The 16,686-nt window shown below is 35.0% G+C and overlaps 2 protein-coding genes across 2 annotated transcripts in view; one reads left to right on the forward strand and one right to left on the reverse strand.

Annotated features, from left to right (window-relative positions):
• Positions 1-16,686, forward strand: part of LOC306854576 (transmembrane O-methyltransferase homolog) — a gene marked incomplete at its 5' end in the record, with an annotated part of 605,488 nt that overhangs the window by 102,304 nt on the left and 486,498 nt on the right. The window lies entirely within an intron of this gene.
• Positions 920-16,686, reverse strand: part of LOC306854574 (mitochondrial disaggregase-like) — a 48,117-nt gene continuing 32,350 nt past the window's right edge. Inside the window, exons 7-16 of the mRNA XM_079392709.1 lie at positions 15,002-15,116; positions 10,389-10,466; positions 8,467-8,522; positions 8,338-8,382; positions 6,822-6,983; positions 3,292-3,448; positions 3,142-3,215; positions 2,936-3,055; positions 1,873-1,977; positions 920-1,508 (exon numbers count right to left, since the gene is read on the reverse strand). Of these exons, the coding sequence (XP_079248835.1) occupies positions 1,290-1,508; positions 1,873-1,977; positions 2,936-3,055; positions 3,142-3,215; positions 3,292-3,448; positions 6,822-6,983; positions 8,338-8,382; positions 8,467-8,522; positions 10,389-10,466; positions 15,002-15,116 (1,131 nt within the window). The 3' untranslated portion in view covers positions 920-1,289. The remainder of the gene's footprint in view (positions 1,509-1,872; positions 1,978-2,935; positions 3,056-3,141; positions 3,216-3,291; positions 3,449-6,821; positions 6,984-8,337; positions 8,383-8,466; positions 8,523-10,388; positions 10,467-15,001; positions 15,117-16,686) is intronic.

The raw sequence follows: 16,686 nt of genomic DNA on the forward strand, positions 1-16,686 counted from the left end.
TATTTAGCTTTGTGTACAAGAATAATAAAATAATAACTTGGTTTGCAGTTAAACATGTAAATGAGTGAACCTGCAAGAAACACAAAACACTGATGTTTTACACAAAAGCACCTGAAGATCCTCATGTTTCTGGACTTTATCGATGCAGTTTCTCTTCTAAACACTTGAATCATAAGAAACTGGGTTTTTTTGTGGTTAAAATCAACATGCCAACCAATTTTGCTTCCGTAACTTTACATAGATTTAAAGTTTAACTCAATTTTTAAGACAAAATGCAGAGCAGGACTGATTTATTTTCTCCATGAGGAAACTGATGTGAATGACATGATCAATGACGTCAGATGAACAGAAACAGTGTTTTAGACTGTGATTCAGATTATGAAGACATTTTTCAGTATCATTTTACAATAAGGTCTTCGCTAACTTTAGTTAATCTATTAACATGAATTAACAGTGAGCAATATATACTTTAGATTTTCAATTTTTGTTAATGTTAGTAAATAAAAATACAAGGTCACACTTGTTCACATTTCATGTACTTACTATAGTAATAACAATAAATTATGCATAATTACACGCAACTAGACCTAAACCTAACCCTAAGCATATAGGTTATATATATGCAGTTAATTAATATTACTTAGTATTTAAATGCATGAGTACACAATAAAATAAAATGTAACCAAATACAATTGCTCGTTATTTGCTCGTTATTTGCATTAAATAATAACACATTTTAATTTGAATAATGTATTAGCAAATGTCAAAATTAACATTAATTAACATGAATAAATTGTATAATATGTTTTATATATATATATATATATATATATATATAATTAGTAATATAATAATATTTAGAATATTTTAGAATAATATAATAATTATTTAATATTTAGAATATTTATGGTTTTTCTTTGGAATAAAGCTGATGAATAATTTACAATCACAAAAACATATCTCCATTTAGATTTCATATTAACAATTTAATCCAAAACTCAAAAATATTTGTTTTAAAATAATACACTTTGATGAACGAGTTTAGCTGGTGAAAACAAAGAACATTAGTGATCACATGACTTTCTCTTATATATTTTAACTTCTATAAACGCACACATCTATCTATATGTCTCTGGAAGCGTGATGGAGATCTGCATTATTACAAACATCATAAAGCTGCTGTGATTTATGTGTGTTATTAATGCTACGGGTATGTCTGCATACGTCATTTTTATGTTTCTGTCAATAATCTGATGTGTGTGTTAGCAGACAAACACCGTCTGTGAGTCTCAGTGATGCCGGTGGGTGTGTGTCACGTCCTCAGGGTTCAGCGGCGGACGGATGTCCAGTTTTCGGGCGGTGCTGTCTTCACCCACCACCTCCAGACGCAGAGCTGGAGCTCCATCCTTCTCTTGTGCTCCGTCGACGGTCAGACGCAGCGTACAGCCCTTCGGAAGCAGGTCCTGTTCGTACGCAGCGGCCAGCTGATTCACCACCCGCCGCTCCACCTAAACAAACAACAAACAGAACATCTAATATGTGACCCTGGAGCATAAAAGCTAAATATATATAAAGTTGCATATCTTCCCCATTAAATTCTTCTAAACACACAACACCACAGTAAACTGGTTTGTTTAACGTTACAATGTAACAGAAGCAGCATCACATCTGCATCCAAGTGAAACAAAGAAACAAATGTAGGGCGGGACTTGGTTCTGTGCAGCAGTTCTTGATTGGATGATGAGATGTGGGTGTGGCAGAAATCATTCTAATATGCTGATTTCTGATTATCAGTGTTGTTCCGGATTCTGAAGCTCAGTTAATCTCCTGACTGCTGGTATTGATCAGTGATTAGCAGGTATTGATGAGCACCTCGTGTTTGATGGAGCGCGCTCCGTAATGCAGGTTATAGCCTCCCACCAGCAGCTCTAACACGGGACGCTCCCACAGCAGCGTGATGTTGTGTCTCTGCTTGGCCTGAAACAAATACATCAAAACAAAATAACTCCTATTAAATATAATATTATTTGTAATATTTTTTATCATAATTCTAATAATAAAAAATTATATATATATATATAATAACGTATTAAAACTGTGAGTGCATGTGTGTATATATATATATATATATATATATATATATATATATATATATATATATAGTAATTTGAATCCTACTTAATTATAATTTATAATAAATGCAAAATTATATAATAAAAATTGTTATTATAATGTGATAATTGTAATAGCATTATATTTATACACATACTTTTTAATATTATATAATTACTATACATGTATAGTGTAAATATATATATATATATATATATATATATATATATATATATATATATATATAGCCTATACTCATTTCGTAATTAATTATAATTTATAATATATTTAGAATTATATTATAAAAGTAAATTATCTCATTTATAATACTATTGATATCAAATAACATGTTGTTTAACACAAAGCTTGTTGTTTTTGTCACTGTAACACATCAGATCATGTAGATTTTTATGCTGGTATAAACATTTCAAACAACACACACACACACACACACACACAGACAGACACACAGATGCACACACACACGCGCGCACACACACACACACACACACACAGACAGACACACAGATGCACACACACACACACACACAGACAGACACACAGATGCACACACACGCGCACACACACACACACACACAGATGTATGACTGAAGGTCTTGAACAAGCGTGTTTGTCCCTGCAGGCAGACGCCTGACAGATATTAAGTTTTATATGTATTTAAATATTTATGAATAGACCACATGTTAACTTCACTAATATGATTACAGTCGTCAGAGCAGCAGGCTACTATTGATCCCGGTGTGTGTGTGTGCGTGTTTAAAGTCACAGGATTGGCTGGTTTCTGTGTTTCATGTGTCTTCACCTTCTTGGCCCAGTAGTTGAGCTCTTTGCTGACCAGCAGAATGAGTTCAGAGTGACAGAACGGAAGAAAGTAAACGATCTCGTTGATCCTCCCCAGAAACTCGTCCCGTCGGAAATGAGCCTGTAAGCACCAATCAGATCATCCGATGACACATCAGCAACCAATCACTGAGCTCCGGTGAGAGAAACACGAGGATTGTGGATTACCTTCAGGATAGGGCGGATCACCTGCTCTTTGAACGTGTTGGAGATAGTGATCTTCTCGCTCTTCTGAATATCTTCTGCAGGAACAGAAGCAGGTCATCAAGCATGACTTTCTTGTAAATGTAAAGTTAAATGTCAGGTGTAATTGCTCACCCAGATTCTCAGCTAGACGCCGGCGGCTCTGCTCCTGAGCTTCCTGTCTCAGCTGCAATGCATGCTGGGCAATTTCATCACTAGCTGCATTAGACGTCATGATGAAGATGGCATCTTTACACTCGATCAGCTTGCCCTTCCCATCAGTCAGTCGACCCTGAACCACAGACACACACAAACACTAATCTCATCTGGAAACGGTCTAGTATTTAATATAATATTATTAAATAATTCTGATCCTAATTATCACAGCTATCAGCTATATTATCACACAGATCTATATATAAAGTTGGATATATATCTATATGGTGGTGGACGAGGAGACACCACCCCTCACAATGTAGAGCGCTTTGAGTGCTTAGAAAAGCAGAAAAGCGCTATATAAATGTAATTATTATTATATTATCACACAGCTCTATATACACTCACCTAAAGGATTATTAGGAACACCTGTTCAATTTCTCATTAATGCAATTATCTAATCAACCAATCACATGGCAGTTGCTTCGATGCATTTAGGGGTGTGGTCCTGGTCAAGACAATCTCCTGAACTCCAAACTGAATGTCAGAATGGGAAAGAAAGGTGATTTAAGCAATTTTGAGCGTGGCATGGTTGTTGGTGCCAGACGGGCCGGTCTGAGTATTTCACAATCTGCTCAGTTACTGGGATTTTCACACACAACCATTTCTAGGGTTTACAAAGAATGGTGTGAAAAGCGAAAAACATCCAGTATGCGGCAGTCCTGTGGGCGAAAATGCCTTGTTGATGCTAGAGGTCAGAGGAGAATGGGCCGACTGATTCAAGCTGATAGAAGAGCAACTTTGACTGAAATAACCACTCGTTACAACCGAGGTATGCAGCAAAGCATTTGTGAAGCCACAACACGCACAACCTTGAGGCGGATGGGCTACAACAGCAGAAGACCCCACCGGGTACCACTCATCTCCACTACAAATAGGAAAAAGAGGCTACAATTTGCACGAGCTCACCAAAATTGGACGGTTGAAGACTGGAAAAATGTTGCCTGGTCTGATGAGTCTCGATTTCTGTTGAGACATTCAGATGGTAGAGTCAGAATTTGGCGTAAACAGAATGAGAACATGGATCCATCATGCCTTGTTACCACTGTGCAGGCTGGTGGTGGTGGTGTAATGGTGTGGGGGATGTTTTCTTGGCACACTTTAGGCCCCTTAGTGCCAATTGGGCATCGTTTAAATGCCACGGCCTACCTGAGCATTGTTTCTGACCATGTCCATCCCTTTATGACCACCATGTACCCATCCTCTGATGGCTACTTCCAGCAGGATAATGCACCATGTCACAAAGCTCGAATCATTTCAAATTGGTTTCTTGAACATGACAATGAGTTCACTTTACTAAAATGGCCCCCACAGTCACCAGATCTCAACCCAATAGAGCATCTTTGGGATGTGGTGGAACATAAGCTTCGTGCCCTGGATGTGCATCCCACAAATATCCATCAACTGCAAGATGCTATCCTATCAATATGGGCCAACATTTCTAAAGAATGCTTTCAGCACCTTGTTGAATCAATGCCACGTAGAATTAAGGCAGTTCTGAAGGCGAAAGGGGGTCAAACACAGTATTAGTATGGTGTTCCTAATAATCCTTTAGGTGAGTGTATAAAGTTGGATATATACAGGTACATCTCAAAAAAAAATTATATCATGAAAAATTTCATTTTTTCTTGTAACATTTCAAAAAGTGAAACTTTCATATATTTTAGATTCATTACATGTAAAGTAAAACATTTCAAAAGTTTTTTTTTTTTTTAGAGTTTACAGCTCATGAAAATAAAAAATTCAGGGTCTCAAAATATTAGAATATTTACATTTGAGTTTCAATTAATGACCATCTCTACAGTATAAATTCCGGATATCTCTTGTTCTTTGAAATCACAATAATGGAGAAGACTGCTGACTTGGCAATGATCCAGAAGATGAACACTGACGTCCTCCACAAAGAGGGTAAGTCACAGAGGGTCATTACTGAAAGCTGTGGCTGTTCACAGATTGCTGTATCAAAGCATATTAAATGCAAAGTTGACTGGAAGGAAGAATTTGGGTAGGAAAAGGTGCACAAGCAACAGGGATGACCGCAAGCTTGAGAATACTGTCAAGCAAAGCTGATTCAAACACTTGTGAGAGCTTCAGAAGGAGTGGACTGAAGCTGGAGTCAGTGCATCAAGAGTCTCCACGCTCAGACGTCTTCAGGAAAAGGGCTACCAAGCCACTTCTGAACCAGAGACAACGTCAGAAGCATCTTACCTGGGCTGTGGAGAAAAAGAACTGGACTGTTGCTCAGTGCTCCAAAGTCCTCTTTTCAGATGAAAGTAAATTTTGCATTTCATTTGGAAATCAAGGTCCCAGAGTCTGGAGGAAGAGTGGAGAGGCACAGAATCCATGTTGCTTGAAGTCCAGTGTGAAGTTTCCACAGTCAGAGATGATTTGGGCTGCCATGTCATCTGCTGGTGTTGGCCCACTGTGTTTTCTGAAGTCCACAGTCAACGCAGCCATCTACCAGGAGATTTTAGAGCACTTCATGCTTCCTTCTGCTGACAAGCTTTATGGAGATGCTGATTTCATTTTCCAGCAGGACTTGGCACCTGCCCACACTGCCAAAGGTACCAAAAGCTGGTTCAGTGACCATGGTGTTACTGTGCTTGATTGGCCAGCAAACTCGCCTGACCTGAACCCCATAGAGAATCTCTGAGGTATCGTCAAGAGGAAGATGAGAGACACCAGACCCAACAATGCAGATGACCAGAAGGCCGCTATCAAAGCAACCTGGGCTTCCATACCACCTGAGCAGTGCCACAGACTGACCACCTCCATGCCACGCCGCATTGAGGCAGTAATTCATGCAAAAGGAGACACAACCAAGTATTGAGTACATATACAGTAAATGAACATAGTTTTCAGAGACATTTCTGTTTAAAATATCCCTTTTTTATTGATCTTATGTAATATTCTAATTTTCTGAGACACTGAATGTTAGGTTTTCATTATCTGTAAGCCATAATCATCAAAATTTCAAGAAATAAAGGCTTGAAATATTTCACTCTATGTGTAATGAATCTATATAATATATGGGTTTCACTTTCTGAGATGAGTGACAAAAAATATTGACCTTTTTCATGATATTCAAATTTTTTGAGATGTACCTGTAACTATATTATCACAGCTCTATATATAATTATACTGTCGTCCAGCTCTATATATAAAGTTGGATATATAACTATATTATCACACAGCTCTATATATAATTATATTATCGTCCAGCTCTATATATGAAGTTGGATATATAATTATATTATCAAGCAGCTCCATATATAACTATTTTATCGTCCAGCTCTAAATATAAAGTTGGATATATAACTATATTAATCGCATAGCTCTATATATTATCGTCCAGCTCTATATATTAAGTTGGATATATAACTATATTATGGTACTAAATCAGTCTGTTCTCACAGATGACTGAGTTTGCTAACGAAGTGAACCTGTACCTCGTCAAAGAGCTGTAACATGATGGTCAACACATCTGGATGAGCTTTATCCACCTCATCGAACAGAACCACGGCGTTCGGACACTGTTTGAGCTGTTTGGTCAGCTGACCACCTTCTTCATGACCCACATATCCAGGAGGAGAACCAATGAACTTTGCCACCTGAGAGAGAGGAGAGGAAGACAGAACATAGACATGAAAGACAAAGAAGATGCGAACTGGGCAGATCTGACCTCCAAGGGGATCAACTCAATGATTAGATCAAAACACACCCCCCCACACCCCATTCATCCAGCCCAGCAGAGTGACAGTGACAGTCCTCTATCAATACAATAAGAGTGTGTGATTGAATTGTGTGTGTTTAGGCTCAGTCTAAGGTCACTGTGTAACAGTGAGACTAAACGGCTTATGAAGGAGAAACACAGGAGAAGAAAACCTCTGTTCAGAGCGCAGAGATCTGCTCCTGCTAAACCAGAAACAGACTTCTAGACACACAAGCTCAACTTCACACAACATTACTGTATGCAATTCATAGCACACGCACATTATGCATTTGCAGATACTCCACAGCAGATATTAGTGTAGGTCAGGATTTCTCAAACTTGTTAATTCAATTAAAAAAATATATACATTTTATATGAATAATTTTAAAACAAAAACAATCCAAATAAAGCACTTGCTAAAAACTAATTAAATCATAAAAATGTGAAATCAAAATGAATTAAAAAAAAAAAAAATTAAATTAAAATGTCAAAGTAAATAAATAAGTCAAATAAAAACTATCAAAATAAAACACTTGCAAAAATGAATTAATTCAGACAAATACAATATAAATACATATTTAAATAATAAAAATTAAACAAAAATGTATTAATCCTAAAATGTCAAATAAAAATGAATACATGTAAAAAACAAAAACGAAGAAACACTTTACAAAAAATGAGTTAAATATTTTTTAAAATATATATATATTTTTTAAAACTCATTAAAATACAAATCGTAATTAAAATGCATGAGATCATAAAAACGTTAAATTAAATACTAAATATTAATATTAAATATTAAAAACGTTAAAAATAAATAATATTTAAAAATAATAATCTAAATAAAAACAAACATTTAAATGAAACACTAAAACACAAAAAGATGATGCATGCAGAGACCATTAATAACATTAAAATTATAATATTATTAAAATTAAAAATAAAAATGAAATATTAACTTAAAATCTGTAAGGGGATGTCAAGTACATTTTTGTAAATATCTTTGGCTGTAAACAAGTTTTTGCTGACAAAAACAATTGGGAATCCCTGCTGTAAACATCCTTCTACTGTCTTCTAATTCTCTTTCAGATCAACTGATGTCATGTTACTAAGCAATTCAGTTAAACAATCTGAATACTAACACATCTCGTTTAATGGCAGACAAATGCATTTGTTCTTTTTGAACATCTTTCAAAATCCAGTTACTGAGACACTTTGACTGAATTCTGTGCTAAAATGTGTGTGTGTCTTACCTCATGTTTCTCCTGAAATTCAGACATGTCCATCCGAATGAAACCCTGTATAAAAGAGCGACAGAATCTTGTAATTTGCCCTTCACGAGAAGCCAATAATTTCAAAAGGCGGCTTTTTTACTGACTGACCTTCTTAATGTCTTTATGCATGTATCGCGCCACCTGCTTGGCCAGCTCAGTTTTACCTGCAAAAACAACAGTCAAACATTTATTTGCGCCTATGCAATTCATTTCATCAAACAATAAAACCAGAAATGCTAGAAATATCACAGCGGTCACGTGACAGACAGAGTTTGATGAAGACGCGAGCAGTTTTGACTCATTATCAATGAGTCTATCTGTGAGAAAAGATGACTCTTTCCAGTCAGGGAGAGAGATCACTTCATGCTGTGTGTTTATTTTACTGGTGTCTCGTGGCATGTGTGTCCATCATCTCTCCCTCCCTTCATTCTTCTCTCAGGGTAATGTAGTCTGTGAGAGTAAATATCGCTCTTATGAATTTTAATAAACGCATATATGGTAAGTGGAGGGACTTGTTGAATATTGATGGCGAGTGATCAGACATGCCGCTGGCGATAGGAGAAACGTCTCTTCATCAATCAAAGCGCATGAAACAAACACTCACGACACTAGATCGTCTCTGTGAGGCTCTGTGTGTTTATGCTTATGCTCAAAACTTGAGTGCATTTAATTTAAACAGAGACAGCACAGGTAACAGTTAGATAACAAATAGATTTCATATTTTCCACAGTTTAATCACAGTACATTAAGATAGTTTTGTATGAATTGTTGTTTAAATACGCAAATTATGCAATATTGAATTAAATATGAACTAATTTGCACAAATATCCAGAAAATAGATCTGAACACCAGATAATGCTAGGTGCAAAAATTTAGTTTGATTAGGTTTACATATTAGCGTTAAAGGTTTTTATAGAGGGGATTTTAGATATCTGTTTTTATCACTCCATAAATCAGAAAATACCGTCAATAAACAGAAAAAAATGCATTTTCGCTATGTTTTTAGGAATAAAATATTGTATAAGTCGGTGTGAATAATATATGAACAAACCCCTCAGTAAAAACCTTCAGAATATAGATACAAATAAAACTCTAAGTTTTGGAGTATGTAAGTGCTGCTGAAGTGGAGAAACAAACTCATTTTGAGAAACGGCCTTTAAAGAGATATATATTGTAACTGAAATTTACAGATGCAAATAGATTAAGTGCAATAATAAAAACCACTTGAATGATATATAAACAAACCCCTCAGTAAATACCTTCATATTATAGATAGGAATAAAACTCTAAGATTTGGTGTCTAAGTGCTGCTGAAGTGGAGAAACAAACTTATAACATTTAAAGATATGTATTTTTGCTGTGTTTTTAGGGAAACGTTTTTGTATAAATTCGTGTGAATGATATATTAACAAACCCTTCAGTAAAAACCTTCAGAATATAGATAGGAATAAAACTCTAAGATTTGGTGTATGTAAGTGCTGCTGAAGTCTAAAAATAAATTCAAGAAAACAGCCTGTCCATGTATAAGTATGCATTGTAATTGAAATCTACAGATGCAAATAGATGAAGTGCAATAAAATAAACACTTAAATGTGTATTTAGGATGTTTTCTTTCCACTAGTCTGAAAGACGACATCTTGCAGTCTCTTGCATCAAAAAAAAAAAAAAAAAACAGAAACAAAGTCGTCGACTGACGTGTGGTAAAAATCATACGGTGTGACCGCAGGAAGTAGATCATGCCAGAGGCCTGTCTGACTCCACAACTGAACGCGTTTATGTTCATCACGTACACATAAATGACAGATCTGGTGAATAAACGCATCTATGAATTTTATATTAGACTGTAAATCACTTCTGATGGGAGAATTTTACAGAACTCCTATGTGACTACTTGAAAAGAGACGCTTGTGCATCTGGATGAACAACAAAACAAACCAAGATTTGCATTTAACAGATGCTTTTATTCCCAAAAAAATACTTATAATATAAGAGATACAGGGTTAATATTGTTGGGAAAAGAAAGAAGTTACCAATTCCAGATGAGCCCAGGAAGAGGAAGACGAGGGGATGCTCTTCATCGTACCAGCCGTTCTCCTTCCTCCTAATAGCTGCGGAGAAAAACAGACAATAATTAACTCTAGACAGACAGACAGACGGTAATGAGAGGAGGACAGACAGACCGGACGAGAGCAAATGCTTTTAAAAAATAAGACAAAGAGTGAGGGAAGACAGAATGACGGAGAGAGAGACAGACGAGAGCGAGACAGGCCTCTCTGCACCATTAGACACACACTAATTTCATTACGCTGCTGCAATGCTGGAGCAACTAAATCAGGTTAGAATAGATCCAGCAGAGACACGGCACGATAACACACGCTCACCATGGCAACCAGCGCATATGTGTGTGTGTGTGTGTGTTCATCCTCTGCCGCTAGTGCTGATCTGATGTGTGTGTGTGTAATCATCAGACGTCATTACAGCAGATATGTTTGTGTTATCTGTGTTGAGCTGCGTACAAACAATTATTCAGTTGTCTTTAAAGTAACAGCATCACACACTCGTTTACTCAGCTCTCTAAATGGGTTCATTCCACAGACTTCTATTGTTTTTATATACAGCTAGTCATAAATACTAAAACAATAACCCACACACTGACCCTAACAGAAAACTTACTGCATTTTTACTCTTTTTAAAGAAAACTTGTTTAGTTCTCAAGATATGGTTAAGTAACTGTAACATGTAAGTTGTTATTACTGGATAATTATAATTTATAGAGACTGTTAGAGATGATGCGATATCTTACAGATGAACAAAATGAGACATTTCCAGGCCTGGAAATCACAATTTTAATTTTTTATATTTCAGGCTTTCTATGATCAGGTCTATAAACTGTGGTAAAAATCACATATATTGCTTTTTATAAAACAGCACAAACAGCAAAATGATAAAACACACTCATACTTAATAAAGATACATTTATAAAACAATAACAATTAAAATAATTAGCTATTCTGCCAAGTATAAAGATAAATCACATAACTATAACTGCATGTTCACAGTAAAATAAGACAATACACCTGTAAGAACACACAACGATCTTAAATATTAGGTAAAATGGAACATTTTAAATTTAGTAGATGTTCAATGATGACTGAAATGTATTATTCAACAAATATAAATGAAATATAAATAAATATCCCCTGTCGTTGTAGATGAAATATGCATTCATTGTAGTTCATCTAGTGCACACACTCACAGTTATGAGACAGATGGAGCTGATAACTGTATCTGTTGATTCACATCAGTGTTATTACAGTATACTGAGATACTATTACAGGTTTTATTCATATTTTGAATTAGTTTATATATTATGATTTGACTTTAATTTCAGTAAAACTTTTAGCAATTTTGTTGTATTTGTGATTTTTATTAGTTTTAGCTTTTAAAAAAAAAATATGTAGTTTTTTTTTTGTTTTGTTATTTTTGTACATCCAGTTAAACTAAATGAAAATACTAAATGCTAAAATAAATTTTATTATTTTTTATTTTTTTCAGTTGAAGTTTATTACATTTTTAAGTAATGTTTTTTGTTTTAGATGTAGGTTTTAGATTTAGTTAATAAAATTTCAGATCAGATGAAATGTGGTTTGGTCTTTATGTGTGTTTTGGTCTAGATGTTTTTTTTATTTTTTTCCCTATTTTATTATGAACTGTTTACTTTCTGACTGACTAGAAAAATGAATGCACAAAAAGAGAAGTACATTTATAATGAAGTATTTCTATCAAGACAACCTACTGTCAATTCTAGATCATCCACAGTGTGTTTGTCTCTAAAACATGACACACACACACACACAGAGCATCCTGTCACTCTTAGTACACACACTGTCCTTCCGGGGACAGAACATTTCAAAGGCACCAGGACGTCTCTCACTCACACACACACACACACACACACGTGTGCAGTGATGTATGTGTAGCGTGATGCTCTCTGTGTCTCGGGACGGAGGACTGTAATGACATTAGTGAAAATAATCACCACCAATAACCTTTAGCCCTGAGAGCAAAACCCAGAATCAATCCACAGCTTGCTGTGTGTGTGTCGTTTCACATTTGTCTCCAACTTAACTGTTTGACTGTGTTTGAGTGTGAAAGAAAAAACAATGCATGAATAATAAAATCATCAACAGTTTAATGCATGACAGCTAGGGGTGGGCAATATGACCTAAATCTTATATCACAATATGAATAATTGCATTTTATGATAACGATCATATAAATCACAATATAGTTATTTTTGCAGGAAATCAGGTTAAATTAAGGAAAAATTAAGATTTGTTAATGTTTTTGAAAATTTAGCTTTGCATCATTGGAATAAATAACATTTTACAATATATTCACAAAGAAAACAGTTCTTTTAAATTATAATAATATTTCACAATGTTATTGTTTTTATTGTATATTTGATCAAATAAATGCAGCGTTGGTGAACAGAAAAGTCTTCTTTCAGAAACATTATAATTATTCCAAACCTTTGATTGGTAGTATTCATTACGTTCACTAAAGACATAACCAATAAATACTCTCTAAACGGGCATTTAGACATGGCTTTGTGAGTATTTGATCATTTCAGTGCTATAAACCAACACATTTCTGTTTTTTGCATCTACTTGTAAAAAGTCAGGGTTATGAAAGTTAAAGGTTAAATTCATAAAAAATGTTATTACCTGAAATAAAAATAAACATTAACTGAAATTAAATATAAAAAAGGAACTATTTCTCATTTTATTTTAGTGTAAAATAAATAAAATAATAATAAATTAATAATAAATAATAGATCAATAAAATGAATATATTGTAAAATTTATAAAATACAAAAACAACAAATTATCTCAGATTAAAGTGAAACATAAAATATAAAAATAACGAATTCAAAATATTAACAAAAACTACAGTATATCAATGCTAAAATAACACTGGTTTAAGTTGATCAAATGCACAAGAGCAGCTTCATTGCATCAGATCATTAAAATATATTCAGATGTTATGTATGCAGAAGCGTGTGTGTTTAATTACAGTAGAAGCAGCGCACACGCGTGTGTCTGTGACTCAGGCCAATGTATTCACTGTATCAGCTCTCACAAATCAATAATGCTGGTTTTATCACAGTGCTGATGGGATCCAATTGCTTTCGGGACAATTTGCCACAGCAATAACTGTCCATTTATCAAATCAGAGGCAGAGATTGGGCTCACTAAAGTGTCACTATTTCCTCTGCTGTCTCTCTCTCTCTCTATCTATCAAGGACAGCCGTCTCACTGTTGATGGACACGCAGAACAAAGATCTGCAAACGACATGCAAAAACACTCAGAAGAGCAGCTGATCAAAAACAGGTGAAGAACTCGGACTCGCAGTCATCTCTACAGACCAGAATATCAACCTGGAGCATCCTGGCATCATGTATCAGAAAACAACATCAGAAAATATAAAATACCCGTTTAAATAAAGACATGAACTGCAAAAATGTAACTTATATACATTAATATATATATAAACGTTTTATATATTGTGTTGTGTATAAGTTGCATTTTTATTAAAAAAATTAAACTTTACAAAATTCACAAACCTACTACAGTGTGGAATAAAAATAGGTAACTTTTTGTAACTTTACAAATATTCACAAACCTACCAGTGTTTGGGAATAAATAATAATAATTTTGTTATGATTTTTTTTTTAGTAAGTTGCATTTTATTATTACATTCCGAAATAATGTAAAATAATAGTAAATAAATAAATTTTTTATAAAATGATTACAAATATTCAATTAATATTGCTTTATTGCAATGTTTCCAATTAGGCACTGAATTCAATCCCTAAAGACGTTGTATTAGTCAATAGGGTTGTTCAGAGTTCAAACAGGGCAAAACTGAGCAAAACTCTGCCCCATATGTGCGTGCGCACACACATACACACACACTTCTGTAAAAGCTCACTGATCGATAAACAAACACCCCTCGGTGTGTGTGTGTGTTCAGTATTTATTAGAGGCGTATGTTATTGTGTTTTAACTCATATCTGTCTTTCTGTCTGTCCTGGGACTCATAGAGGAGACACACACACACACACACACACACACACACGCGCATACACAAAAGAAAAATCAAAGAAAAGAAATGAAGTATGAGGAGAGACAACAAACATGAGGACTGGAGAGAGTCAACCGATCTGCTGGAAACAGAACGACACAGGAAGTGATGAAGAGACGGAGACGCCGGCAGGAAGGAGCAGTAATTGAGTTAAGAAGCAGACGTAACTCTGGAGCAGCTGCGTAATACACTCAATCACACACACACACACACACACTCAGTCACATAGAGAGAGAGAGAGAGAGAGAGAGAGAGAGAGAGACACACACACACACACACTCAAATCTGCATTAATGAATTATCTGCACCCACAAACACAGAGGAAATGAAAGGAAGACAGTCACAGACGTAACTCTCTGAACTGTCCAGTCCAAACAGAGCATTTACTAGATGCAAATGCAATCAGCAGAGTTGAGCAGACAGACACTCAAGCCTGGAGCTGTGTGGACCATCATGCACTGGGGCTCGTGTGTGTGTGTGTGTGTGTGTGTGTACCTGATGCGACTGTATTGATGGCTCCTTCCTGTCCAATGATGTGCTCCTTCAGTCTGCGCTCCAGAGGAAACTTCCTCCTCTCCTCCGCCTCTCGCTTCCGCTGCGCCTCCGCAAACTACACGCACACACACACGCACACGCACACACACACGCACACACACACACACACACACACACACACACACACACACAAACACAAACACAAACACAAACACAAACACAAACACAAACACACACACACACACACACACAGAGACACAAACACACACACACAGACACAGACACACAGACACACACGCAGACACACACACAGACACACACGCAGAGACACACGCAGACACACACGCAGACACACACACGCAGACACACACACACACACAACAATACAGGGAGGAAAATGAACGTGAATGAATTCAACTGTGTGAAATAATGTTTCAATAACAGAAAACAATCTGGCACAGTTGCAGTGTATGCACTTGACAGATGCTTTCATCCAAAGCGATTTGCACTGCATTCAAGGTTTACATTTGATCAGTTCCTGCTTTACTTGGGAATCGAACCCATGGCCTACTGTTTGAGCTACAGGATAAATAAATAAATTATAAATATAATAAACAAACAAACAAATAAATTCAGTTACACTTAACGTCAGATTTTATTTACAAAATTAACATTTATATTTACGCATTTACAAAATTTTACAAATACTTATATTTTATTGTCACAAAATATAAAGAAATTGAATGACAATCAAATTCAACTGCAACTAAACTAAGTTATTTCAATTTGATATCAATCGCAAAAATTTGAAGCCTTTTGAAACCACTATCATATTATAGTACGATTTATAGCATTATATAATTTAAAGTCCTATAACATTTAGTAATATATAATATAAAGTCCAGCAAACTTTGTTATAACAAGTGTCTTCTCTCCTCATAATATTTCTGCATATTTTCAGTATGTAAAGAGAAGTCAAATTTATTTATATAGTGCTTTTCATAACACATTATTTCAGTGCAATAGAGTATATATTGCTTTACGTGAGTAAATAAAGTTGGACGTCCAATTTTATATATAGGGCTGTGATAATATAGTTGCATTTATCTTATACGGGATCATGATGGTTTCACCTGCAGCTCATCAAGCCTCCAACAGGATTACTGTGGATTACAGCCTTAATCAGAGTAAATACACACAAATCAGCAGATTACACACACATTATCACCCTGAACTGATGAGATCTGGAGACGGATTCCACAGGACTTTACCAGGGTCAAATGTGTTCAATTATTTAACATATATTTTTTAACATATTTTTCTAATTTCTGCTAGTTGGCAAAGCAGCATTTCTCCTTTCATTTAGTTTAACTAAAATAACTAAACAAACAAAACAAAAAAAAAGAAAAGAAAAATGACAAATTCCAACTAAAATGAAAATATAAAAATGTATATATATATATATATATATCTTTTTTTTTTTTTTTACAGCATTCCCGTATTTGATCAACGTATTTCCATGACTTTTCCAGTCATATATAATTACTGGTTATTGGTTTTTTAAAATAATTTTAAAATCAATATTTCTCTAACTTTACTCATTTATGTAGTGCTGCAAATCACATAATAACAAATTAAACTAATAAATGGGTTGATATAGATAATGAAGGCTATTATAAAGTTTT

The sequence above is a fragment of the Barbus barbus genome (genome assembly GCF_936440315.1).
Source record: "Barbus barbus genome assembly, chromosome: 34".
Taxonomy (NCBI): domain Eukaryota; kingdom Metazoa; phylum Chordata; class Actinopteri; order Cypriniformes; family Cyprinidae; genus Barbus; species Barbus barbus.